Genomic DNA, 26,410 nt, shown 5'->3' on the forward strand with positions numbered 1-26,410 from the left:
GTGTTATGTTTTAACAGTTTCATTTTACCTTATAGAATTTCTATTATGTTATCTTTAAGTTACATGATTGGTAAACTAAAGGGAATTCTAATCTGGTCATTATTACTGACTTTATTACAAACAGCATTTCCCACTGAGTTAATAACATCTTTTAATGGATCCCCATTTCATCATTTCAGAAAACATCTGCAATAACAATTGTTCCCTGTCAGTCACCCAATCCTTCTTATATTCCAGTAGACACTTTTAGTAGTTTGAGGGGGGTCTCTTTTTTGCACATCTGTTTTCCCAGACACTTAGAGGCACCTGCAATAATGAAGTACAGTCCAATACTCAGTCATATGAAATTCCTAAATATAGGTCATTCACAGGTTATAAACCAACACTCTTGCCTTACTTTTCAAACACACTCTTTGCTAATACCATATGGATTTTGGGAGAATCGTTGATATGTGAATGAATTTAATGTATAAAAAGAAGAGGACTAAAAGGATTAATATTTACTAACATCATGTTTTTTTGTTGTCTAACACAGGCATGTGTGGGGAAACAATTCATAAGAGCTGTGATGGAGAGTATGTACCTGCACACATGGGGGAATACTGAGTTTCATTTAGGGGTAAAAGATTTGCCTTGCCGTGAAGGGAGTGTATGAGCTGTCAGTCCTGCAGCAGTCTGGACAGGTGGGCCTTGTTAGGTTAAGCAGGCGTTTAAAAAGGCACTGTTTGTGCTATTGAGTACAATGAAGAATGCACTCCGCCAGGGGCGAGGGGACCCTGCAACCTTCCGGGGCTCAGGGATTAACAGCATAGAGGGTGAGAGACTTGGTACTTCTTCTACTTTGGACTACTTTGCTGATATAGTATCCCAGGGAGAGCCGGGGGGTGTGTGTGAGCGAGCTAGCCCCTACAGAGGATCTGAAATAGAACCCTTTTTAATACTTATTCCTGTTCTGTGCGTTGCTGTGTGAACTCTGAAATCAGATGGACCCCATCAACCTGAATCAAAGGGCCAGATTAATCTGGAGTCAAATGAATTATACTAGGGATGATTTGCTATTTAAACAAATAAAGCAGCAGCCTAGGGTGGCTCATGGTTTAATGACTGTTAACTGGATGAATGATCTGAGAGCCTGAGATTTTTCTACTTTCTAGTTTATCTATAGCAAAATGGAAATTGTCTCTCTGCTTCTATAGGCACATCACATAAAAGCACCTTTAAACTGGATGAGATTTTTGAGGTCATGCTGGATTTGCTATAAATAGCTTACTGCTTCAGTAGTAGGGTTTTATTATTTAGTTACTAGACATGATGGGAATATACCCAGATCTACATGATGCCCCATAAACAGCAGATCGGGAACCTTTTCCCTCTACCGCCCAAGTCAGAGCAGTAAACTTGTAAAGCCCCAGGTACTTTTTGGGGCTATATAAAAGTAACAGTAATAACAAGGCCTCCACCACGTGTTCACTGACCATTCTGTTAGGTCTGTGTGGATGAGGAGTTCCTGTTTGGTGATACCATTTGGCAAATCTACTCCTCAGCAGCCACAGCCCTGCCATGGAAGATCTGCCTTTAGAAATGTATCTTTAAAAGTGCCCTGTGCAAACTCCATTAAGACTCTGTTAGCTGGTGCCTTCTTTGGAAGTCCACCACCTGGTTCTGATGTGTCCATGAGGTGCTGTAAACTTTGATCCTGGGAACATGTTTGGAATCCAGTCACCTGACTGTCTTTTCCTTTGCACCTTGTTGTGACATTCCGGGGTGCAATCCAGACCAATGAGGGACTGTGTCACAACCTACCCTGCAGCCTTGGGTGCCTCACAATGCTTCACTGTTGTGGCTCCCAACCTGGGCTCCTCACAAACAGCCAAACAACATGCAGGTCACCTTGACTGTCTGTGTATAGCCACAGTCCTGATTCAGCAATTCTGACCCCGAGACTCTGTCACTAAACACCAGCCCCACTCTGGTTTACAGCAGCCTTGGCTACTGCATTCAGGGTGATCTCAACATATTCCCAGTCCTGAATTTCCCCTCCAAAAAATGTTTGTTCTGCACTGTTCAGCTCTCTCCTGGACAGTCCAGACATTTTAGGTCTGTCCCTGTCAGGGAACAATATACAACAATGTGCTCCTTTTAAATGGAGTTACCACACAGCCCAGTTTAACCACAACCCTGGATTAATTTTGACTAAAAAACTAAAACAAGTGTATTTAGCAAAAGAAGATAGGATTTTAAGTGAGTACAAGCACAGGCAATAAAGTCACAAATAGTTACAAGAGAAGTAGAGATAAAACACTTCCTGATACTAAAACTTTACAAACGTGGCTTGGTTCAAGATTAAATTCTTACCACATGCTCCCAACAGCATTACTGACTGATCTTCAGGTCAGGACCCCGTCCAAAGTCAAAGAGCTAGATTCTTTTGTCATCTTTGGTTCAAGAGAGATGGATAGGGAGAGAGAACTTGGGGTGTTTTTGCCCCTCACTCTTATAGTTCAGTTACCCTTTAAAATGCATCTTCCTGAGAGTGACCCGTAGATAAAGTTCTTTCTAGCTGAAAGCAAGGAGACATGGAGTCTGGTAGGGAGGAGGCTTTTTGCTGCTGTTTGCTGAGATGCAGACCTATTTATTCCTGCCCCCTTTCCTTGCCAAAGAATGGCCACTCGATAGGTTATGGCCCATCAGCTTTGATGACGTCTGGCTGTGGCATCAGTTTGTCCTTTGTCTTTGAGGAACAGGTTTACCTACTTCCCAGACTTGTCTAGTAAACACACTTCTGTTATGATTTCAGCTTATGTTAATAACTGTATATATAATGTTGTTATATACATTTGACCAGAATATTATTGACCAGCAAGCTATTAGTTTTCAAAGATTATTACAGTAGTGTGCAGGGTGTGACTATAAGGGCACATCTGTCACACTTGTGTAGTCACTTACATCGATGCAAAGTGAGCACAAAGTAGATGTAAATCCTTCTGATTTGATAGCATTGTAGCTCGCTTAGCACTCATTTTACACTTGTGTAATGACTGTATGAGATGCATGGCAATGGAAAATTAGGCCCCAGATATCTAAAAGGATGAGATTCTGATCCATGTCTGCAAGTGGTCTAGAGGGGGAAAAAAGCAGCAATTAAGCAAATTGAAGAGTAATAGATTTGGCTATACAAAGCAATAGAGGTACAAAATTGTAGTGAGTTTGTGGAATAGTGTTTGCTAGCGCTGACCCAGATTGAATAGAAATATTTTCCTGTGCCTCATTTTGCATGTAATGATCTTTATATTTATTGGGTCACTTCCTCTGTCCTTTGTATCCACTTTTCCTGTCTTCGGTGTGTCTTCCAGAAAACACCCAATAGGAAACTTTAGCATTCTTTGTACCACTGACCCAGAGAACTAAGTGATGTTCTCTGGGTCAGTGCTTTGGTAACCCTGCTAGGTCTTTTCTCATACTATAAAAGGGTACTGATACGCTACAATATGACATTACCTGTCCGTCATAGGAACAGCTGTGAGTTTGGGGGAGAACTTTCCAGAGTCTGGTTATGTCAATTGGCTTGAACTTGTTCTGAATACACTTATTAAGCAGTAGATCAGTTGAAGAATTGCAAGGCAGCCATTCACCCCCACCCACTTATTATGCATCATTGTACAGTTCCCCTGCTATTCTAAATTTCCATGCTTTCTCCCAGTGACTCATTCAGCCCTTATATCTGAAACCAAATGAGGGCCATATTGCATTAATTTTAACATTTGTTGAAACACAGTTCATAATATCATGACTGTTCATAATCTGATCATACATTCAAAAAAGACAATCTCACTGATTAAATGTGATTTTAACATTGTTTTTTTCAGAGCAATTTTCACACATCCAGTTCGTCGTCGTTGTACTCGAAAAGGCATCCACATTTGAACAAAAACATTTGTCGGTTGGTCTTGTTTCCTGTTGATGAATCTGGGACTGGGACTTTGAACACACATTTCTGATCTGACACATAAGTGACACTGTTTTCCTTTGGCAACATTCAGGCATTTAGCTCTGCCACAAATAAAAAGACTTAAACAATGGACAGAGGGGAGGTCAAGCAAGGGTTAGGCAGAATGATGGATCATTGATAAGAGGACACTGCATAATTTACAGCATGTATGTTACTTTAATCTCTCTATTCCCTGTTTTTCTTAGCAGAAAGGGTCTTTTAAGATTGTAAACGCCAAATGAGACAAGTGCACTTTCAACAGTGCTTTTTACTTTCTATGAAGTGATAAATCAAAGCAAGAGCCAGGAGCAGGATAAATCAGTGGAGGTACCTACTGAAACTACTGGGAAATGATTAGCCTCCTAGTTTTATTCTGTTTGTATCATGGTAGCATCTAGAGCCCCAGCTGACATCAGGGCTTCTTGGTGTTGGGTACTGTACGAACATGTAATGAGAGACAGTTCCTGCCCTGAAGAGCTTACAGTCTAGATAGACAAGGCAAAGGTTGGGAAGGGAAGTAGAGACACAGAGAGGTGAAGTGACTTGTCCAAGGTCACCCAGGAGATTAGTGCCAGAATCAGGAATAGAACCGGGGTCCCCTGAGTTCCAGTCCAGTGCTCTATTCACTGGACCATGCTGCTACTAAACCCTAAAAGTCTTCTTATGTGATCCCTATGATTAATATTGTTAATTATTATTATTATTGGGAATTTTTTTTCTAATAAGTAACAATTGAGTGACCAGTCCTTGTTTATAGATGAGGACGAGCCCCAGTGGGAAACATCTGTGCTGATTCAGTCTTATATAGTTATTGTTGGCTAAAAGTAACTTAGGCCAGCCGAAGGCTTTTCAGAAAGTGATGGACTAAGTCAATTGTTGACATTATTCGTATATGCTATTAAATCCTGAGTGGCCAGTTTTACAAATCTTTGCAAAGAGATCTGGATTCTTCAGGAGCAGTGGGCCAAGTTCTGTGCTGACTTTCACCCAATGACTTCAGGGGCTTGCACAGGGGTAAATCAGAAAAGAAATTTACCTCCTGTGTCTGACAGTTTGAGGCTTCAGTCTGCTTCAGTTTGTTTTGGGTTCAAATGTTTAATAACAATATGAGATGTCAAGTAACAGGCTCAATGGGCATTTATGTAAATGGAGATTATTAGTCAAAGATTAATACAGCACAGTGAAAAATACAGAAAGAGAGGTTACTCACCTGAGCTGAAGACTGGAGAAGTGACTTGATTCACTCATAACTTACTCCCCAAAACACTTCTCTTATGTACTGTTCAAGACAAAGAAATTTCTTTCCTATAATTGAGCTTAGTATAGGTTCTGTCCCAGATATCTCACAATCCAAAGTTACTCCTAGTGCTGTATGGGGGAATCGTTATGTAGTGAGCCTTATCAAAAGAAGCACCTTGCAGGTGGAGCCAGGAAGTCAAGTAAGCAACACCCATCTTTATGGTTTTCAGCAACAAGTAAAGTGTTTACTGCTACTTAAAGTCTCTAGTATCTTTTTTTAAAAAATGTTATCATAGTAGGTTGGCAACAGTTAGGACAAATAAGCTAAAGACAGCTGCAGCTGAGCCATGATTACAGAAACCATCAATGACAAAAGCAATTCTTCCCGACATAAACATCAATCAATGGTTCTTTATTTCATTAATCACAGAACACATCTGATAACAAACATTCCCTGTCAATCACCAGTGGTCCCTCTCTAGATGTCTGGGGTACACCCACACTGCAACAAAAAAATCCATGGCACTGGTCACAGAGCCCAGGTCAGTTGACACAGGTTTGCAGGGCTCAGGCTGTGGGACTAAACACTGTAGTGTATACTCTGGGCTTGGGCTGGAACCTTGGCTCTGGGACTCTCCCACATTGTGGGGTCTGGGAGCTGTGGCTCCAGCCCAAGTCCAAACGTCTACACAATTTTTAGCCCTGTAGCCTGAGCCCCATATGCCCGAGTCAGCTGGCCTAGGACAGCCGCAACCATGCTGCAGAGCTTTTATTGCAGTATAGACAAAATTGCTACAAGTCAGCGGGATCAGATCAAGGGAGTACGTGCATTCCATTATTGATTTAAATACATTCCATCATAAGTTTTCTGCCTTGGGTGGGGTGTGTGAGAATGAGAGAGAGAGACAACAATAGCAGAGCTCATAAAGTTGAAGTATTCCCGGTAGTCAAAAGTCACGTGCCACAGTTGACAAACCAACATGGATCTGTCTCCTTGGAACTGCAGGTTATATTGTGGCTCCGACTTGCTTAACATTTGATTACTGACTTTCTCATGTTCACCAAGAAAGGGCATATCCGTGCCCACCTTCTCAATCTACTGGCTCTGTCAGCTGCTCTTGGTTCAGTCTCTCTAGGGGTCCTAGCTTTCTCCTAAGTGGCCCCCTTCAATTCATCTACAGCAGTGGTTCTCAAGCTTATTTGATCATGCCCCACTTCTTTGTGTCTGGAGTAGTTTACCCTACCCCACCCCACAAGTACATATATCGATATATGTGGCCGTGCTTCACTTCAATCAGTTTCAGCTTCTTTGTTTTTTCACTTCAGTTGGGTTGTTTTTTTTTCTGTTGCACGAATGAGCCAACAATCTGTTGTAATAAGAAAAAAAGCAAAACTGTGATTGTGGGCCATGCTTACAATTAAATGTGAGCACCACGTTGTAGCAAATGGATTATCATACAGATGGCAATGACTCTGGTGTAATGCTCTGCAAGCTAACGCAAATCTGTCAAAATGCACAGCACCATCTAGAGACAAATGCACAGCGCCATGTGAGGACCTGATATGTCTGGAGAAATCAGCATTGGTAGTTATTCATTGCTGTGGGTAAAATGTGGTCAGCCTGGTTGCTTGTATGTAGGGATGACTCTCCTCTTTCTTCTGTCTGTGCTCGGTATGGGGTGTATAAACCCTCTTACAGGCTCCCTAACCAATTCAGGATCATGTTCATATTGCCTTCTTTGTTGTAAGGCACACTGTGGACATTCTGATGATGAGTCAAATACATGCAGGATTTTCTGTATGGCACTGTATGAAATGTAATATGGTTTCCTGTGGAAGACATTTTGTTGGGGGGGAAAAAAACCACTTCACTTTTGCATTTGTAATGGCTAACAGCACAGAACTGATTGTAACGTAAGGCCTCACAGGTTTAGAGGTTCATCATGAGTTCACTTAGCAAAACCAAAAGCTTTATGATCTCTTTGAGGCAGAGACCATCTTTTCATTATGTGCCTATCACAACATAGCCCTGTTTGGTGCTACCACAATACAAATAATAAATGGCAAGGAAAATATCAGTGACTCAGGTTAGAACATTTGCCGTTTCCTTATTTATTAAACAAATGCCAAATCTCGTCTTATCCTTATGCATGGTGGGAGGGGGGGGTGTGTCACACTGTGATTGCAAACTGGATGTTAAGATCGAAGAGGAATCTCTTCAAGTGCTGAGGAGCAGCATGTTCAAGGTGTTATAAAGTTGGTTTTAGTTAATAATGCGAGATCAGCCAGACTCTAAGGTGCCACAAGTACTCCTGTCCTTTTTGCAGACTCAACCAGTTTGCTGATCCAAGATAAATCAGCACAATACAAAGAGGTTATATATTACCAACTCTGGGGACCTGTCTTGCAATGTCAGTCCTGAAATCATGGGCTTACTTCTGCTCATTTTATACTACCCTTGTTTATACGCAATGAATGGAAATGCCCCAAACTCCGTTATATATGCACCAACCTTTAATCTTTTCTCAGAGCTGTGAGTAGGCATTTTAGCACCTGGGGCGAGGAAGCCTATTTGTATCTCCTACTAGAGGCAATGCATGCAGGGTCGCGTGCCCCCTCTCGAATTTTTTGGTTGCACCCGCCTGTCCGCCCCCACAACCCAGACAATCTGAGTGGGCCACTGAGGTGAATTGGGTTGGAGGTGATGCTCCCTCTCTGAGCCCTGCTGTGGCAGGTGGAACTGAGCCCCACTGGGCGTTGCTGTCCCCTCACTATCAATACTCCCATGTTGCCTCTGGCCCCTACTGTGTTTTTGTTATCATTTCTCTGCCTCATTTTTCTGTCCCCACGGCTTTGCACCCTGGGCAGCTGCCTTGCTCACCCCACCCTGGTTACAGCCCTGTCTTTTCTGATTTGGTTCCATAAATATGTTGCAAAACACAGAGACCAAGCAGACCCCAGCACAGATATCTGTACTTGGTAGTCTGCACATATTTCACAAGCTTCAACAGGGCATACGTTTTATTCTCTGACAGACTTGTCAAATAAAGAACAGAGCTATACCTACACGCAACAGAGATTGCAATAGTTTAGCTTCTTAGTAGATTTTCAAAATGCATTTCATAGCTCTATTTACAGTTCTTACTTTTACAACTTAAAATGGATACAAAGCATTTTAAAATGTATGCTAGATCTTATTTGGTTACTATTGGCGTCTTTCTTATGTAGTTGCACAACATACCTTATCCCATCACCTTTTTAGTTACAGTCGTAAAACCATTTGCATACTTTAGTTAATGTCTCTATTTGTGAGAACTGGATTCACAGTTCTTAGTACACTTCCATGTCCTTAGTACAGTTCCACTCCTTGTATGGAAACCACCACTGCAACATCAGTACTATAGTTTTTCAGGCAATATTTTCCCACTTCACCTTTGGTCTAGCCCAGGGGTGGCCAACCTGTGGCTCCGAGCCGCATGCGGCTCTTCAGAGGTTAATATGCAGCTCCTTACCTAGGCACTGATTCTGGGGCTGGAGCGACAGGCGCTGATTGGTGGGGGCTGCCGGCAGGCTGGGGAGCAGATGGGGGGCTGCTGACGTATTATTGTGGCTCTTTGGCAATGTACATTGGTACATTCTTGCTCCTTCTCAGGCTCAGGTTGGCCACCCCTGCTCTAGCCATAAAGCATTATGGGACTCTGGTTCAGTTTTGCCAACAATGGTGACATGACCCCAGCAGGAAAAACATTGTCAGATGAAACCAGATTGAGCCCAAGCCTAACTCTGACCAGACTGAAGTGCAAGACTCACTTTTTGTAAAGTCTTTTGCTAGTAGTAATTTACTTACAAAAACAAAGGAGGAAGTGGAATCAAAACTCCTGATTAAAGCTATGTTTTAGTCATGGGTATTTTCAGTAAAAGTCATGGACAGGTCATGGGCAATAAACAAAAATTCATGACTTGTAGTGGCTACTAGTGGGGAGGGACACTGGGGGCCCCAGCCAAAGGGGGGCATGTGGCCTCACCACGTGATACCGCATCCTGACCCTTCCCCGTCCCCACATTACTTGGCAAAGGGGGGCTCTGTCCCGCTGCGCTGTGCAGCTGCACTGCGCCAGGTAGTGCCCCGCCAGGCAGCATGGCCGGAAGAGGAGAGGCTCTGTCCCCGCTGGCTGCTGGTCCCTTGCCCTCCTCCTCCTCCCCGGCATTTGGGGAGGGTCATGTGACCCTCTGGGTCCCTCCCACCCACTGCCCTTGTCGGCCCATGACTTGTCCATGACTTTTACTATGTACCCTTAGCTAAAACTTGGGCCGGGGTTACTCGGGGGGGGGCGTCTGGGGGCATCGTGGGTGCTGGAAGGGGTGGCCTGGAACCCTGCTGGTGCTGGGGGGTGTTGGGGGTGGCCCACAGGCCAGGGGTGTGGCAGTGCATGGCCTAGGACCCCCGCTGGGGGAGGGTAGCGGGGCACGGTGGCACGTGATCCAGGACATAGCTGGTGGGGGGGGAGGGTTGGCAGGGCTGGTGGGCTCCCTACCTGTCTCTGACTGGCATGCCCCTGCAGCTCCTTTGGGGAGGGAAGGCCAGGGGCACTCCGTGGAGTCTGTGCGCTTCTTCTGCCACAAGTGCCGGCTCTGCAGCTCCCATTGGCTAGGAACCACAGCCAACAGGAACTGTAGGGGTGGCACTTGCGGTTACAGGTGGTGCGCAGAGCCCCCTGATCCCTCCACGTAGGAGCTGCAGGGGCATGCCAGTGAGAGCTGGGGTCCCCTCCCCTACGTGATCCGTGACCTCCATGACAGACGCGCAGTCTTACTCATGATACCATTGAGAGGCAGCGCGAGTGGCGGGCGGGTCTAGCCATCCCCAGTACACACCTAGTGTCTCTGATGAGAATGCACTCGAGAGAGTCTAACTCCTCCTGCCTCTCAAACTGCCATGTCCTCATTCTGTTAGCGTGCTAGCTCGCTCAGAGTTAGTGCAAGTGTCTGTCCTCGAGTTGGGAATCACTTGTCCAGCTTGAAGGGTAGACCTATCCTTAAGCACATTCTTGTCCACCTTGCTGTATAGAGTCCTAAAAGTTTAAGGCATACCCTCAAGTTAATTTCTCCTGTGTTTTTGTTTTTGTTTGGTGTGTTTTTGTATTCCATGTCATATACTCAGGCAGAACTCCTGATTGAATTCAATGGGACCTTCATCTCCGAAAACAAAAGGCTGCTATGCAAATCAGGAGTCGTCCTTTGCATGGCAATGTGGTGCCATTGCTCGGTACCATCCTCCACAGGGTAGTCTCTCATGCAATTCCCTCGTCTCACTGAAAACCCAGAACTCATTACCAATTTGGCACTTCAGTGAAATTGCTAATAAGTTCTTGGCTTTCATCATGAAGTCTAATTGTGCCTTCCGTGTCATCTCCTTTTCTCAAGGGGGAAAATGCCAGAGGAAGATGGCAGAAAGGTGAATAGTGTGAGAAACTCAAGGATTCCATTCCAGTGTCTCTTTTTACTTTATTGCTGTGTATGAAGCAAGCTGTTTATTTTTAGTTGTTCTCAATAACCAGTGCTAGTCAGCATCCAGGAAGAGGGCACCAAGTCAATTAGAGGTCAGACAGTGTTATCACCCTTTCATTGTGATGGTCAAATCCACTTTTAAGCTTCAGGATTGAGGTAAATGCACTTTTGCTGGCAAATGCTTTAGATGTGTACGTGCAGATGATCATACAAAATTACAACTTGGCAGCTTCTGTAACTAATTCTTTCAAAACACAACATGGGTCGAACTGGGTATTGATACAGTTTTTCTTTACTGTGGTGTTTTCTTTATACACAGCCCCCTTTCTTTGTACAGCAGCGCTTCACCCAAATGTGTCCTGGAAAACACCACAGTAGATACCTTTTTAAATGTCAAGGGAACATACTCAGAATGCCTATGTTTATGCTGGCTGTAGAATTGCATTTAAATAATTACCATGGAATGACAATGTCAGCATCACAGAGAGAGAGGTTTAACTACGGCCCACTTCCCAGTAGTGTTGCAGAGTTGGTGGTGAGAATGGGATATCAGAATTCTAATGCTAGCTATATTCCTGTGAGTTATGGAGTTGTGCTACATTTCTGTGTCCTGCACAATAACTCACAGACTATGTTAGCTGGTCACATTCTCATGAGAGAGATGGTAACAAGATGAGGAACTATCCTGTAGTTTGAGCAAAATCTGTATAGCAAAATAAATGTATTTAAATTAGGGGTTTTTTGGGTTAAAATTTCAAGAGCTAAGTTCTAATCAGGGCAGGAAAAGTGGTGTCACCTCTCCCAAAATTGGCGCACACATGTGCTTCAAAAGTGTTAAGACAACAGGAAGGTAAACATTAGAATAAATAAAAATATACAAGAGGATTGCTTGGCCCGCCTCTGGTTTTGAAGTACCCAGTGCAATTTCCTGCACTGAACTGAGGAAAAAAATTGAAGATGAGATCAGTCTTTTGGCTAACCCTGTGTGAGCACCAAGGCCCTCCCAATTCATCTTGACTTGACTCAACCCACAGAAAATGCCTAGTTAAAGGGGCAGGCTTTGCAATGTAGCCAGAAGTGAACAAACAGAAGTTACAGTCAGAGTGAAGAATCAGATGTGCAGGTCCTTTTGCAAGGGCTTAGGATATAGCTCCAGAACTGAGATTCCAGTCAAGGAGACACCTTAGCATGTGCCTAAATTTAAGCATGTGGATAATCTCACTATAGCACATAGGACCTTAGCACACAGGTAGTCTCCTTAACTATACAGTTAGGGTATGTCTACACTTTTGAGCTGCATAGGTGATTCCCAGGTCGAGGAGAGACACTCGCGCCATCTCTCATTGTGCTAGCACAATAAAAATAAAATGAAACCCCCAGCAGCATGAGCAGCAGGTAGGGCTAGCCACCCCAAATACTCACTTCATGTCTTAAGGGAGTCTAGCCCCTCCTGCCACTCCAGCTACCATGGCTACATTCTATTTTTAATGGGTTAGCTCGCTCAGAGCCAGCATGAGTGTCTCTCCTCGAGCTGGGAATCCCTTGTCCAGCTTGAAGGATAGACATATCCTTAGTCATGTTCTTGTCTACCTTGCTGAATGGAGGTCTAAAAGCTTAAGGGATACCCTCAATTTGATTTCTCCTGTGTTTATTTTTGGTAATTATTATGATAAACATTTTCCTGTGCAACCATTCCAGTCAAACAGGTATGGAATAAAGATTCAGACTGTTCAAAAAGGTTGATATAGATTTCCCTGATTAGCTTAAAATTGCCTTTGGTCCACACTGTATTGTAGATCTGAGAAACAACTGCAGATTGGGTTTGTTTGTTTATTTATTTGGGGGAAACTATAGGTAGAGCCCAGCTGTCCCCGGTCACGCTCGTGTGTTCAAGTGGTGCGCACGGCCCGGGACAGGAGTCCCTTCCAAGCAGCCATCTGTCTCCCCTGTCTGGGGCTGTGCACGCCGCTTGAACACACGAGCGTGACCAGGGACAGCTGCTGGTGAGCTTGGTGCCAGACCAAGTGGGCAGGGCTGGAGGCGGGGCTGTGGGTGGTACAGCTGTGCCAGAGGAGTGCCGGCACAGGGTGCCGGCCCCTGGGAGCAGCTGCCCCACGTGCTGCTCCTTTCGCCGCTGCGGTGCCTGGTACAGCCCTGCATCTCCACAGATACCGATTTATATCTGTGGATATAAATTTGTATCCGCACAGGGCTCTAACTATAGGGCTCAGGTCTTTGTTCATAATCTGCCTTGTCCCCCTCCCATCCCCAAGTATAAAAGCTATATTCCTCATAAAGCAGATTGTCTGTCCAAATCACTAGCTGCATTTCTGTCCATTCTTTTGACATGTTTGGTATACTGGTTCGTCACACCTCATTTTGCATTTTTATGCCTTATAAATATTTTAGGAAGTTCATAGGAAGGAAACTGTGATATGAAAGTGCAATTGTTTTCACACTTAAGATTAAGTACATATGAGCTGGCATACAGCATGGTCCATCTTGCCCAGTATCCTGTCTCCAACAGTGGCCCATATCAGAGCTTCAGGGGGAGTGTACAGAACAGGGCAATTATGGAGTAATTCACCCTGGTATTGCCTGATCTATAGATTGTGCATTAATTATATTGATTACTGCAGAATTCCCAGTTAACGTTTGGTAGGTTCTTGTCCCAAAATCAGGCCTAAGTGTTATTAAAATTAAAGTTTAGTCAGGAACCCCAATGTGCACGGTTGCATCGTTCACACTTGGGAAAGACTATCTGTATTTGTAATAGTTTTATTAAGCCACATAGCAACGTTACAAACACTCCAATCCGCAAGGTAGATAGAGATAATGCAGAACGTGCATCTGGGCATCCATTTGCAAAAGCACCCGAAGTGCTAGTCGTCGTCCTCATCCTCACCAATCCCATCTCCATCATCCTCAGTGGTTGGCATCCTGGCATCTCCCAAAAGTGACATGTCCCAAGGGACGCAGGCTGGGATACAGTTTTCATAATGACAGGTTCATAATGTGTTACACTGACGCCACTTTGCCTAATTCATATTCAGTAGGGGCGTCATCCCCTTCTCCTTGTCTGTATTTCTTCACCTTACTAATGTTGGGGTGCCATTCTCCCATAGGTTCTAGGCCTTGTACCTCAAGCTTCTTGGCATATATGTCAGTTAGTTACCATGGCATTCTTGTGGTCAGGCATCAGCTGATGTTCCTGATTTAAAATATCCCACGCTGGTATAAACTGGCATCTTGTGGTTACCTATCAGCAGGTTAGTCATTACAGCATTCTGTCTTATGATGTCTTATGATCTCTAGGGTTACTCCTGGCTCAGCTGCTTATGCTAAGGCTTTTGGGCCATATGCCTTGTTTAGCTAAGCTATTGTCTTGAAGGTTCATAGCCTTAACTTATGGCTATGCCCTACCTAGGAAATACCTAGACCTATAGGCTACACCTGTCTTAGTTCTGGATACTAAACCCATCATTTATAACTTTTTAGAATTTTCCATTCTTCCCTCTGTTCCCTTTTAAAGATAATGAGTTACTCTTCCTCCCAAAGCAGCTATATAATTTCTTTTTCCTCAATTTGTTATGAGAGATGGAGTTGCTCATCACAGTGGTAATTCTAGTTAAAAATAAATCATCCTATACATTTTAAATGACTCTGAATTTTAAATTACTGTAGAGTTTAAAAATACCATTCAATTATTCTCTGTTTGAAGTTATTTTTATTAACGTCTTCTCCAAAGGAAAAACAAAAATGACAGTGAATGTTTTGAAGTGTTAAATGTAAAAGGTTTCAGACCAATGGGGAGAAGAAAAGCACCATTGAGAAACCCATTTGGATTTGGAAACAAGAAATAATGAAACAACAACGGTGGTACTCCTGTTTATGAAATCCTTCTCTATTTAGAACGTTATCAATAGCAATACATTTGCCTTGTTTCCCTGTCAGATGTAATCGAGGGCAGCCACATCACCTGCCTCCTGCTGAATTCAGCTTGTGAATTGCATGAGTGCACCAAGGGCTAGACTACTGGAATTCAGTGAATACTATTACCTAGATTCACACTGCAGCAATTAGAAGACAATAATGAACGAACTAGCAACTTTGCTTAAGAGACATTTTTTCCTGTAGTTTGTTTAATCTGTTTTGTGTATGTGTGCTTGAGCACACTCACACACAAACACACTTTTTTTTTCTTCCCAAGGAAGAGGCAGTAAGACAGATGTATATGCTACAGATTGAAGCCCTTCTGAGTGTCCCTAGTATAGCATCTATACATGAAACTAAGAAATGTAAAAGATACCAATCCTTTACCTATTCATAGTAGCCAGTGATCCAGCCCTTGTAACTGGCATGTCTGAAGGAGAATGTGCCTTAACCATCTCCTTAACATTTTAAAGGCAGGATGGTTAGTAAAACAACATTCTTTAACTAACTACAAAGTACTTGTTTTCATGGGGAGTGAATTAATTATGATTCTGTTGTCATCATTGGTATCATTTCAATTATAAAACATCATACTAATTTAAAATGATTTCAGGGGTGTTCTTTCCATCAGGGAATTGAAAGCGAAGATCGGATTTTCATTGTTCAAGAATTATTAAAGCTGTGTATATCAAATCATACAGCACTGACCTCTTCTCAAGGAACAGCAAGCAAGCCCCAGGGTTAGTGAAAAACAGAGAAGGCTCAGTCCTTATTTCTTGCTGGATCACTTTCACTTAAGACGCAGTAAAAACACAATGGTTCCTACAACACTGAATAGCCTGAACATCCAAAAAGATTTGGCTTCTGTTGAGTCTGAACTAGAAATGATCGGGCAAGCAAGAAAAAAATGAACAGATTTGCCCAGTCTTTAGGCTTAAAATCTTCCTTCACAATGTATTAGTGTTGTTTCTTTGTTCTTTTTAATCTCCAGGGTGAACATCAATCCCTTTTGTAAATATTTGCACAAAAGGAGATTGGAATATGTATATTTTTTCCTTTTCTTGCCAGAGGAGTTATTGCAACAGCAAATCCTGCTGTACCGCACAGCTTGTCCCTCAGTTATGAAAATTATTTATATTACAATTTCAATGTCTGTTTTGTCACATGACCTCTGGGAGACAACCATGATACTTTGAACATGATGTGGTGGTGTTACTCATGAGAAGATAATCACAGCGGAATTTTGCTGCAGTTGTGAACTTCACACATCCTCAGCCACTGAGACATTGTATTTAGATAGATGGACTGTGTGTCAGAGTGTGTGTGGATAGATAATGTGTGTATAAAGGACTGATCCAAAGCTCACTGGCATCAGTAGGAGTATTTCCACTGAGACCAGTGAATTTTCCATCACTCCCTTTATATAATTATGTATATAATATTTAGGTTTTTATGACGTGACGGTAGAGGCAACTGGTTGGGGGTGGCAAACATCCTAAAATCGACCACTAAAAAGTACATCCCACGTGGTCACCGCAAGGCTTTCACCCCCTGCTGGACAAAAGAATCAGAGTCTTTCTTGAGGGAATATGAAAAAAGCGGCAACCCAGATAAAGCCAGTGTGCTGCTTGAGTCCTTGAATACGGTGCACCTGGAATGGTGGACAGAGACCACTGAAAGCCTTGATTTCACCCATTCAGGCCATAAGGCATGGGCTCTTTTGTGGCAACTTGGAGGATCCCTGCCAGTAACGCAACGTTCAGCAATGGTGACAGCAAATGCTGTTGCCTCTCATCTTCTTTCTAACAGCAAGACACCGACAGACAAGATTACATGCCAGGAGGTCCAGCGGGAACTCTGCAGAAACCTTCAACGATGCTCGGAGGAATCTCCTGTGACGTTGCACTCTTTTTGATTTTATAAAAATATGCTAATGAGTGTGAATATAATGTAACTGGAATATGCTTCATGCAGAAGGCCTCTTGTAAGGTATCATTACAAAGCTTATAATCTACTGAGTCTGGTGGTCATCCCGTTTGTATAAATGTATCATTCTTGTATCTGAAACTAGAAATATAAAATATAACTCTGAGATCCTATTGTAGTTATGCAAAGTGTGGGCCATTAATGGTGGTTTGGAATCTTAAATGGCTCCCATTAACCAGGACAATTGACTGTAGATGGCTCTCTACAAAAGAAAAAGGACACTAAACTTTCTAAACTACTACATGCTACAAGGGGCCACAGCAATGGTTCCCTCAACCCACCTAGCAATATTGTTAACCTATCCAACTATACTCTCAGCCCAGCAGAAGCAGCTGTTCTATCTCGGGGCCTCTCCTTCTGCCCCTCCACCCCCACGAACATGATACAGTTCTGTGGTGACCTAGAATCCTATTTTCGACGTCTCCGACTCAAGGAATATTTCCAAAATACCTCTGAACAGCATACTAATCCACAGAGTTCTCCCTACCAACACTACAGAAAGAGGGATTCTAGGTGGACTCCTCCTGAAGGTCGAAACAGCAGACTGGACTTCTACATAGAGTGCTTCCGCCGACGTGCACGGGCTGAAATTGTGGAAAAGCAGCATCACTTGCCCCATAACCTCAGCCATGCGGAACGCAATGCCATCCACAGCCTCAGAAACAACTCTGACATCATAATCAAAAAGGCTGATAAAGGAGGTGCTGTTGTCATCATGAATAGGTCGGAATATGAACAAGAGGCTGCTCGGCAGCTCTCCAACACGAGTTTCTACAAGCCATTACCCTCTGATCCCACTGAGAGTTACCAAAAGCAACTACAGCATTTGCTCAAGAAACTTCCTGAAGAAGCACAAGATCAAATCCGCACAGACACACCCCTGGAACCCCGACCTAGGATATTCTATCTACTACCCAAGATCCATAAACCTGGAAATCCTGGGCGCCCCATCATCTCAGGCATTGGCACCCTGACAGCAGGATTGTCTGGCTATGTAGACTTCCTCCTCAGGCCCTACGCTACCAGCACTCCCAGCTACCTTCGAGACACCACTGACTTCCTGAGGAAACTTCAATACATCGGTGATCTTCCTGATCACACCATCCTGGCCACTATGGATGTAGAAGCCCTCTACACCAACATTCCACACAAAGATGGACTACAAGCCGTCAAGAACCCTATCCCCGATACTGTCACGGCTAACCTGGTAGCTGAACTTTGTGACTTTGTCCTTACCCATAACTACTTCACATTTGGGGACAATGTATACCTTCAGATCAGCGGCACTGCTATGGGTACCCGCATGGCCCCACAGTATGCCAACATTTTTATGGCTGATTTAGAACAACGCTTCCTCAGCTCTCGTCCCCTAAAGCCCCTACTCTACTTGCGCTATATTGATGACATCTTCATCATCTGGACCCATGGAAAAGAAGCCCTTGAGGAATTCCACCATGATTTCAACAATTTCCATCCCACCACCAACCTCAGCCTGGTCCAGTCCACACAAGAGATCCACTTCCTGGACACTACAGTGCTAATAAACAATGGTCACATAAACACCACCCTATACCGGAAACCTACTGACCGCTATTCCTACCTGCATGCCTCCAGCTTTCACCCTGACCACACCACACGATCCATCGTCTACAGCCAAGCTCTGCGATACAACCGCATTTGCTCCAACCCCTCAGACAGAGACAAACACCTACAAGATCTCTGTCAAGCTTTCTTACAACTACAATACCCACCTGCAGAAGTAAAGAAACAGATTGATAGAGCCAGAAGAGTTCCCAGAAGTTACCTACTACAGGACAGGCCTAACAAAGAAAATAACAGAACGCCGCTAGCCGTCACCTTCAGGCCCCAACTAAAACCCCTCCAACGCATTATTAAGGATCTACAACCTATCCTAAAGGATGACCCAACACTCTCACAAATCTTGGGAGACAGGCCAGTCCTTGCCTACAGACAGCCCCGCAACCTGAAGCAAATACTCACCAACAACCACATACCACACTACAGAACCACTAACCCAGGAACTTATCCTTGCAACAAAGCCCGTTGCCAATTGTGCCCACATATCTATTCAGGGGACACCATCACAGGGCCTAATAACATCAGCCACACTATCAGAGGCTCGTTCACCTGCACATCCACCAATGTGATATATGCCATCATGTGCCAGCAATGCCCCTCTGCCATGTACATTGGTCAAACTGGACAGTCTCTACGTAAAAGAATAAATGGACACAAATCAGATGTCAAGAATTATAACATTCATAAACCAGTCGGAGAACACTTCAATCTCTCTGGTCACGCAATCACAGACATGAAGGTCGCTATCTTAAAACAAAAAAACTTCAAATCCAGACTCCAGCGAGAAACTGCTGAATTGGAATTCATTTGCAAATTGGATACTATTAATTTAGGCTTAAATAGAGACTGGGAGTGGCTCAGTCATTATGCAAGGTAGCCTGTTTCCTCTTGTTTTTTCCTACCCCCCCCCCCCAGATGTTCTGGTTTAACTTGGATTTAAACTTGAAGAGTGGTCAGTTTGGATGAGCTATTACCAGCAGGAGAGTGAGTTTGTGTGTGTATGGGGGTGGGGGGGATGTGAGAAAACCTGGATTTGTGCAGGAAATAGCCCAACTTGATTGTCATGCACATTGTGTAAAGAGTTGTCACTTTGGATGGGCTATCACCAGCAGGAGAGTGAATTTGTGTGGGGGGGTGGAGGGTGAGAAAACCTGGATTTGTGCTGGAAATGGCCCACCTGATGATCACTTTAGATAAGCTATTACCAGCAGGACAGTGGGGTGGGAGTAGGTATTGTTTCATATTCTCTGTGTATATATAAAGCCTGCTGCAGTTTCCACGATATGCATCTGAGGAAGTGAGCTGTAGCTCACGAAAGCTTATGCTCTAATAAATTGGTTAGTCTCTAAGGTGCCACAAGTACTCCTTTTCTTTTTGCGAATACAGACTAACACGGCTGTTACTCTGAAACCCGTCCATTTTACTTGTAAGTCTTCCTGTATACCTGTGGGCTGGCAAATGGGTAATGAAGTCTTACAGTGACATGTGATCGTGTCACCTGAACTGGAATTCATCTTTAACCTGGTGCTTTTCCATTGAGAAGGAGGGGTGGGAACCCAGAGGGACAAAGGATTCCCACCTTATGCAAAAGATATATAAGTGGGTGGAACAGAACAAATAGGGCGGCCATCATGAGAACTCCCCTAACTACCACCTGAGCTGGAACAAAGGGCTGTACCAGGGGAAAGGATTGTGCCAAGACTAGAAAGGTGTCAAGTCTGTGAAAGAAACTTATTGAAACATCTCTTGGCAGCAATGACTGGGGACCACACTTTAAGGTACACCTTAATGGCCAGATCCCTGGCACAATCACAGACTTGATCTTTTCACTGATATTTTTCACCTTTACCTCCAGCTTTCATTCACCAACAGTAGGAATCAGCTTCACACTGTAAGCTTTCAGTTTTATCTGCTTGTTGTGAATTCTTGTCTCCCCCACCCCTGCTCCAAGTTTTTTTATACTCAAGTCTGGTATAACATTGGCTTGTGCATCAGTGTCCAATTTAAAGTCACAAGGCTTCCAGTTGTTTCTAGTGTAATAGTCCAGTAATTAGATACTGCTTCTTGCAAAATTCTTATGAAAAGTTCTTTGCTGTCGCTTGCACTGTTGTGATCCTCCTCTTTGTGCAGCAAATGTACACTTTTTGTTTCTTTAGGAGCACAGTCTCCCAATCAGCCTGCTCTGCTTGGCTCAACTGCCGACTATTGTAGACATCCTGCACCTCATCCCCCAATTACATTTAGGAAGCTAGCTTGCATTTTGCTTGCTTGGATTCTCAATGGCTGTACTTGCTCACGTGTAAAGGCTGAACTGCTGCTCGAACCTCTTCCAGGTGTCTGCTGAATGAATGAAAAATTTTTTTTTTTTTTAGTGTTCACACCACGTAATCTGACCACTTATATCCAACCCCACTCTTAGGGCGCTCTGTAGGGATCTGATGAAGGAGTCAGAAGCCAGTGTTTGAGGAAGATGTTTCTTTATTGACGTTAACACCCAGCCTGTAACAGCATGTCTAACTTGGAGGTAGAGCTGCTCCGATTTAACTGAACTCCTCAGGTTAAATCCAACAATTTAATAGAGCGGCCATGGAGAAAAGAGAGTAGAGTCACAGACTAGCTCTTAAAGAGACATGATCCTCACAGGTATCTCATGACATTCTGATTAAAAAATGACCACTTTACAATATCAACAAAGTACACGTATTAGGTGGATTAAGAAAGGGCTAAATGACAAAACTCAGAAAGTAGTTGTCAATGAGGAATCTTCCTCAAATAGGGTTGTTTCTAATGCAGTTCTGCAGGGATTGATATTAGGCTCAATGCTCTTCAATATTTTCATCTATGATCTGGAAATAAATATAAAATCATTACTGAATAAAATTTGTAAATGATAATGACAGAGCAGCCACACAGGGCCATCTGAATCACTTGGTAAGCTGGGCTGATTCAAACAAAATATGTTTTAATACAGCCAGATTCTAGGAATAAGGGAGGCCATGCCTACAGAATGGGGACTGTATCTTGGAATGCAGTGACTTTGAAAAGGATTTAGGAGTCATAATGAAGAAACAGCTCAGCATGAGCTCCCAGTGTGATGCTCTGGATAATGAGTTCCTTGGATGTATAAACTGGGGAATAGCAAGGAAGAGTATAGAGATTGATACCTCTGTATTCAGCATTGATAAGACCAACACTGTAATAGTTGTACTGGAAGAGTGGATACAGTTCTGTGCCCACATTTTAAAAATTGGTGAGGGTGCAGAAAAGAGCCGCAAAAATTATATCAGTGCTGAAGAAAATGAGAGGCAGTGAAAGATGTAAGGAGCTCAGTCTGTTTATCAAAAAGAAGTGTGAGAGGTGACTTAATATAAATCCATGGTACGCCCAGACCTTGAATATTGTGTGCAGTTCTGGTCACCCCATCTCAAAACAGATATATTAGAATTGGAGAAGGGTAACAAAAATGATTAAGAGCATGGGACAGCATTCATATGAGGAGAAATTAAGAAGACTGCCTGGGACTGTTCAGCTTTGAAAAGAGATGAAAAAGAGGGGATAGGATAGAGGTCTATAAAACCGTGACGGGTGTGGAGAAAGTAAATAAGGAAGTGTTATTTACCCCTTCACATAACACAAGAACCAGGGGTCACCCAATGAAATTAATAGGCAGCAGGTTTAAAACAAACAAAAGGAAATACCTCTTCATACAACTTCTTCAGTCAACCTGTGGGACTCATTGCAAGGGGATGTTGTGAAGGCAAAAACTATAACAGGGTTAAAAAAAGAACTAGATAATTTCATGGAGGGTAGGTCCATCAATGGCTATTAGCCAAGATGGTCAAGGAGGCAGCCCCAGTCTCTGTATGTCCCTAGCCTCTGATTGCCAGAAGCTGGGAATGGTTCATAAGGGATGGATTGCTTGATGATTGCATGTTCTGTTTATTCCCTCGGAAGCACCTGGCATTGGCAGCTGTCTGAAGACAGGATACTGGGGTAGATTGAGCATTGGTCTGACCAAGTGTGATCGTTCTTCTGAACTGATAAGTACATAAGAACCTTCGGGGAAGACAATACTGGGCACTAAAGGGTTTTTAATCTCGCGGAGAAAGACATAACAACAACCAATGGCTGGAAGGTGAAACCAGGCAGATTCCAGTTGGAAATAAGGCTCATATTTTTAACAGTGAGGCTAATTAACCATTGGAGCTAAGTACCACAGCATATGGTGGATTCTCCATCTCTTGATGTCTTCAGTTCAAGACTGGATAGCTTTCTGGAAGTTATACTTTCATTATTCGGCTCAACACAGGGGTAACTGGGTGAAATTTAATGGTCTATGGTATACAGGTGATCAGACTAGATCTAGTGGTCCCTTCTTGCCTTAAACCAAGGGTATAGCTACGGGTGGGCCACAGCCCACCCACCTAGCATCCAGGCCCATCCCTCAGCCCTGGCTTTGCTCTGGCCCCAGCACTAGCCCTGCCCAGAACCGGAGGATGCTGCACACCGGGTGCACACACCCCCAGCCCAACCGGAAGACGAGGGACAGCAGCGGCACAGCAACGGAGAGCCTTACTAGCGTGCCACACTCGCTGCAGCAGGAGGAGGGTGGCCGACCCGCCTCCCCACCTGGCAGGGCGATCATCAAAAAATGTAGGCTTGCTGCCTTGGGGAGCCGGGCCCGGAGTGGGACAGTGCAACGGGGATGGGTGCCGGGAGCCAGGCGAACTGGAGAGCGGCATCTTCTCCTGGAGCTGGGTGCATGTCTGGGGCCCCGGCCAGAGTGTCCATTGGTCCCCACAAGGCCAGCTGGACTGGAGGGGGTAGGTGGAGGCAGGCCCCCTGACCCCTCCCGCACCCCTGTCATTGCCTGGCCACCCGAAGTCAGGGCCCACCTAATTGTCCCATGCTAGCTATGCCACTGCCTTAAACTGTATGAATGAATCCATGAGAAGTGATAACTTTCCACTGGAACAGGGACAATTTAAAAATAATAAAACTGGAATCCATTGCTGCACAGAGGTTGCCAGCAGTGAGAGAGTTAAGGAGGCATCAGCAAGAAGACCACAATAGCCACAGGCTAGCATGGCTTTTCATTCCATGTATTTAATCACTTCTGTTTAATGATAACTTGTTATGTCATACTCTGTAAGGTTCAAGAACACGTCCCTCTTAGTTATGCCACTGGCTTAGTAGAAGCAGAACTGAACTCCTTTCTAGTCTTTTATGACACAAAGGATCCAGTTTTTTTAAAGCTAGCATTGCAGTAGACAGAGGAACAAAATGTATCTTCAGGCCCAACAGTGATGCCATTCCAGAGTGTGGTAATACGGGGAGTGAAAGTTGTGAAGTACAATGAATGCATGTCACTTCCTTTACCTCAGGGGTGAGGAACCTTTTTTCTATCGGGGGCCATTGACCCACAGAAAATATCAGTCGTGGGCCACACACAGCCCTGTGGGGGGGGGGAGGGGCGGGCACAGAGGCTCAGGTGCAAAGGCTTGGGGCTTCCCCTAGGTTCTGGGGTGGAGCCAGAAAGAGGGGTTCAGGGTGCGGGAGGGAGTGATGGCTCCAGGTGGGGGTGCTGGCTCTGGGCTGGGGCTGGAGATGAGGGCTTTGGGGTACAGGAGGGGGCTCCAGGCTGGGGCCAAGGGGTTTGGAGTGTGGGAGGAGGTTCAAGGCTGGGGCAGGGAGTTGGGGTGCGGGGTCTGGGAGGGAGTTAATGTGAGGGAGGGGATTCCTACTTGAGGCGTGGTGCGGGCTCCGACTGGGCGGCACTTACCTCAGGCGGCTCCTAGTTGGCAGCACAGTGGAGCTAAGGCAGGCTCCCTGCCTTCCGTGGCTCCGCGCGGCTCCCAGAATGTTCCCGATGCAGAGGTGTTGCCAGGCAGCTCTGCGCGGTGCGCGCTGTCCATGCCCACAGGTGCTGCCCCCACAGCTCCCATTGACCTCCGTTCCCAGCCAATGGCAGCTGCCGAGGTGGCGCTCCAGGTGGGGGCAGTGCATGGAGCTTCTCTGATTGCACCAGTGCCTAGGGGGACCGCAGGGTCATGCCAGCTGCTTCTGGGAGCTGTGCGGAGCCAACCGGACTTTTAACAGCCTGGCAACTCTGGCTTCCCGCCGCAGCGGGGCAAGCTGGCACTTGCGGCTCTAGCTCTGCAGCAGGCAGGGGGAGGAAGTGCCAAGTCTCGGGGCTTCCGGCATGCGGTACGGAGACTTGAAATTAGGCAGTAGGACAGATCCGACCCGCAGGCCGTAGGTTCCCTACCCCTGCTTTTCCCGAAGCACATAACTTAGGGCCTGTCAAGTGCCATCACATGAAGGAATGTGACATTTCCACCTATTAGTCTCTGCGTTCAGTCTCCTTGCATTCCTTCTTCCATTAGGAATTTTTATTATTTCACTGAGATTAGCTCTAATTTTTAATAATGATTTATTGTAGCCTACTTGACAATTACGGAGATGGAATCTGTGTTTTCAAGTTAACTGTCCTCCAGGTGGATTCCAGTTTTTTGTTTTTCATAACCCTGTGTTTCTGTGGTGCAGTTCAGGAAGAGTCGATAACCTATTATCACTCCAAACGGATGGAAAAAAGGTAATTTTGTGTGATGAATATTTTCGAAGTGAAATTCAGTTTGTCCTTTCAATTTATTTTAGAAACAAAACTTCCATCTTCTCCAGAATCCAGAATGACTTCTTTAAAATTAAGATTTTACTGGAATTTTCATGAACAGTAAAGCTAATTTTCTTAAAAGAAAAGTAACGAATGACATAACAAACATTGAAGCATTACACTGGTCTTTCAGCACAGTGCAGTAGTGATGGTAAAGCTGAATTCCCCAAGAAGAAGCTTTCAACTCCATTGCAGCTCCTATTGATCGGTACTAAGCATGTTATACCTCTTCTTTCAGTTGCCTGGTTAAACAGTAGGTAAGTTAGTGCAAGCATCCTTGCCTAGCTAAACAACAGCAAGTAAGGTAGTGCAGGAAGCCTTCATTTTCATACACTTTTAAGTAAAAAGGTCAATTTAAAAATAAGCAACCTAGTTCATTTAAAGAGCTACTGGTGCATTGAGCAAAATCTGAAAAATCCCACTTTGAAACAATTCTGCCTCTAGCTTAATTCATCCTTGGCAAATCATTTTTCAAGCTGTATGTGTATTTCATGCTGTTCCCCTATAGTTCTCAAAATGCTTTGCAGTGTAAGTATTACTAAATATTACTAGAGTAAATCTCAGAGCCCCCTGTCAGGATCAGGATCTCGCTATGCTGGGTGTTTTAAACACAATGAGCATGAACTGTGCTTGTCTACGCTGGCCAGCCATTCATTGTCAACCTAGTGTTAGCTAACCTGCCTCTTCACTATCATGTTGAAAAAAGTTTTCCATGCGGAGACAAGCTCATTAAAAGGACTGGGTAGGTTAAGCATCCTCTTGTCTGGATGTTGACTCACAGATAAGCTGGTTCCAGTAGACATTGGCTAGCGCTGAACCTGTCTGAGGAGTTCTCTTTGTGTTGCACACTAGATGGCGGAAAGGAAGGTTAGCACCCAGGCCTGTCTGAACTAGTCTGTGCTCAGGATTAAGATCAACAGGCTTCTTGCGGTTATGTCATGTGACTTTGGGCAGCGGTGTTTTCCAAGAGAGAGTGGGTGGGATAAGCAGGACAGCGACAGAAAGTTGATAGAGCCCTGGTCTACACAACAAACTTATGTCGGTATAACTACATCACTCCGGGGTGTGGAAAATCCAGTGCTATAAGTGTAGACTAGCCCCCAGTAATCAAGGGTCTTCTGGCTAAAATACAATTCCCTTTATAGAGACAAGGTGGGTGATGAGGTAATATCTTTTACTGGACCAGCTTCTGTTGGTGAGAGAGACAAGCTTTTGAGCATGGGGCTCCTTTATTGCTCACTAACTCGCAAGTATAGCCAAGCCCACAGGGCTCTGCTTCAGGTCTGGGAAATGTTGTCAGAGTGTCACAGCTAATGAAGTGAGCTGTAGCTCACGAAAGCTTATGCTCAAATAAATTTGTTAGTCTCTAAGGTGCCACAAGTACTCCTTTTCTTTTTGCGAATACAGACTAACACGGCTGTTACTCTGAAACCTGTCATTAAGGTGCCACAAGTACTCCTTTTCTTTTAGCTAAATACAGGGTG

General features: G+C 44.3%; 1 protein-coding gene across 10 annotated transcripts in view; it reads left to right on the plus strand.

Moving 5' to 3' along the window:
* The window catches only part of BICD1 (BICD cargo adaptor 1), a 260,014-nt gene that overhangs the window by 120,987 nt on the left and 112,617 nt on the right, over positions 1-26,410 (plus strand). Inside the window, exon 3 of one of the 10 annotated variants that reach the window (XM_073321762.2) lies at positions 3,867-4,839. The exons of the other annotated variants lie outside the window; for them this stretch is intronic. Coding sequence (XP_073177863.1) covers positions 3,867-3,998 — 132 coding nt within the window. The 3' untranslated portion in view covers positions 3,999-4,839. Of the gene's footprint in view, positions 1-3,866; positions 4,840-26,410 lie in introns of those variants that run through there. 10 annotated transcript variants of the gene reach the window in all.

The sequence above is a fragment of the Lepidochelys kempii genome, chromosome 1 (assembly GCF_965140285.1).
Source record: "Lepidochelys kempii isolate rLepKem1 chromosome 1, rLepKem1.hap1, whole genome shotgun sequence".
Taxonomy (NCBI): domain Eukaryota; kingdom Metazoa; phylum Chordata; order Testudines; family Cheloniidae; genus Lepidochelys; species Lepidochelys kempii.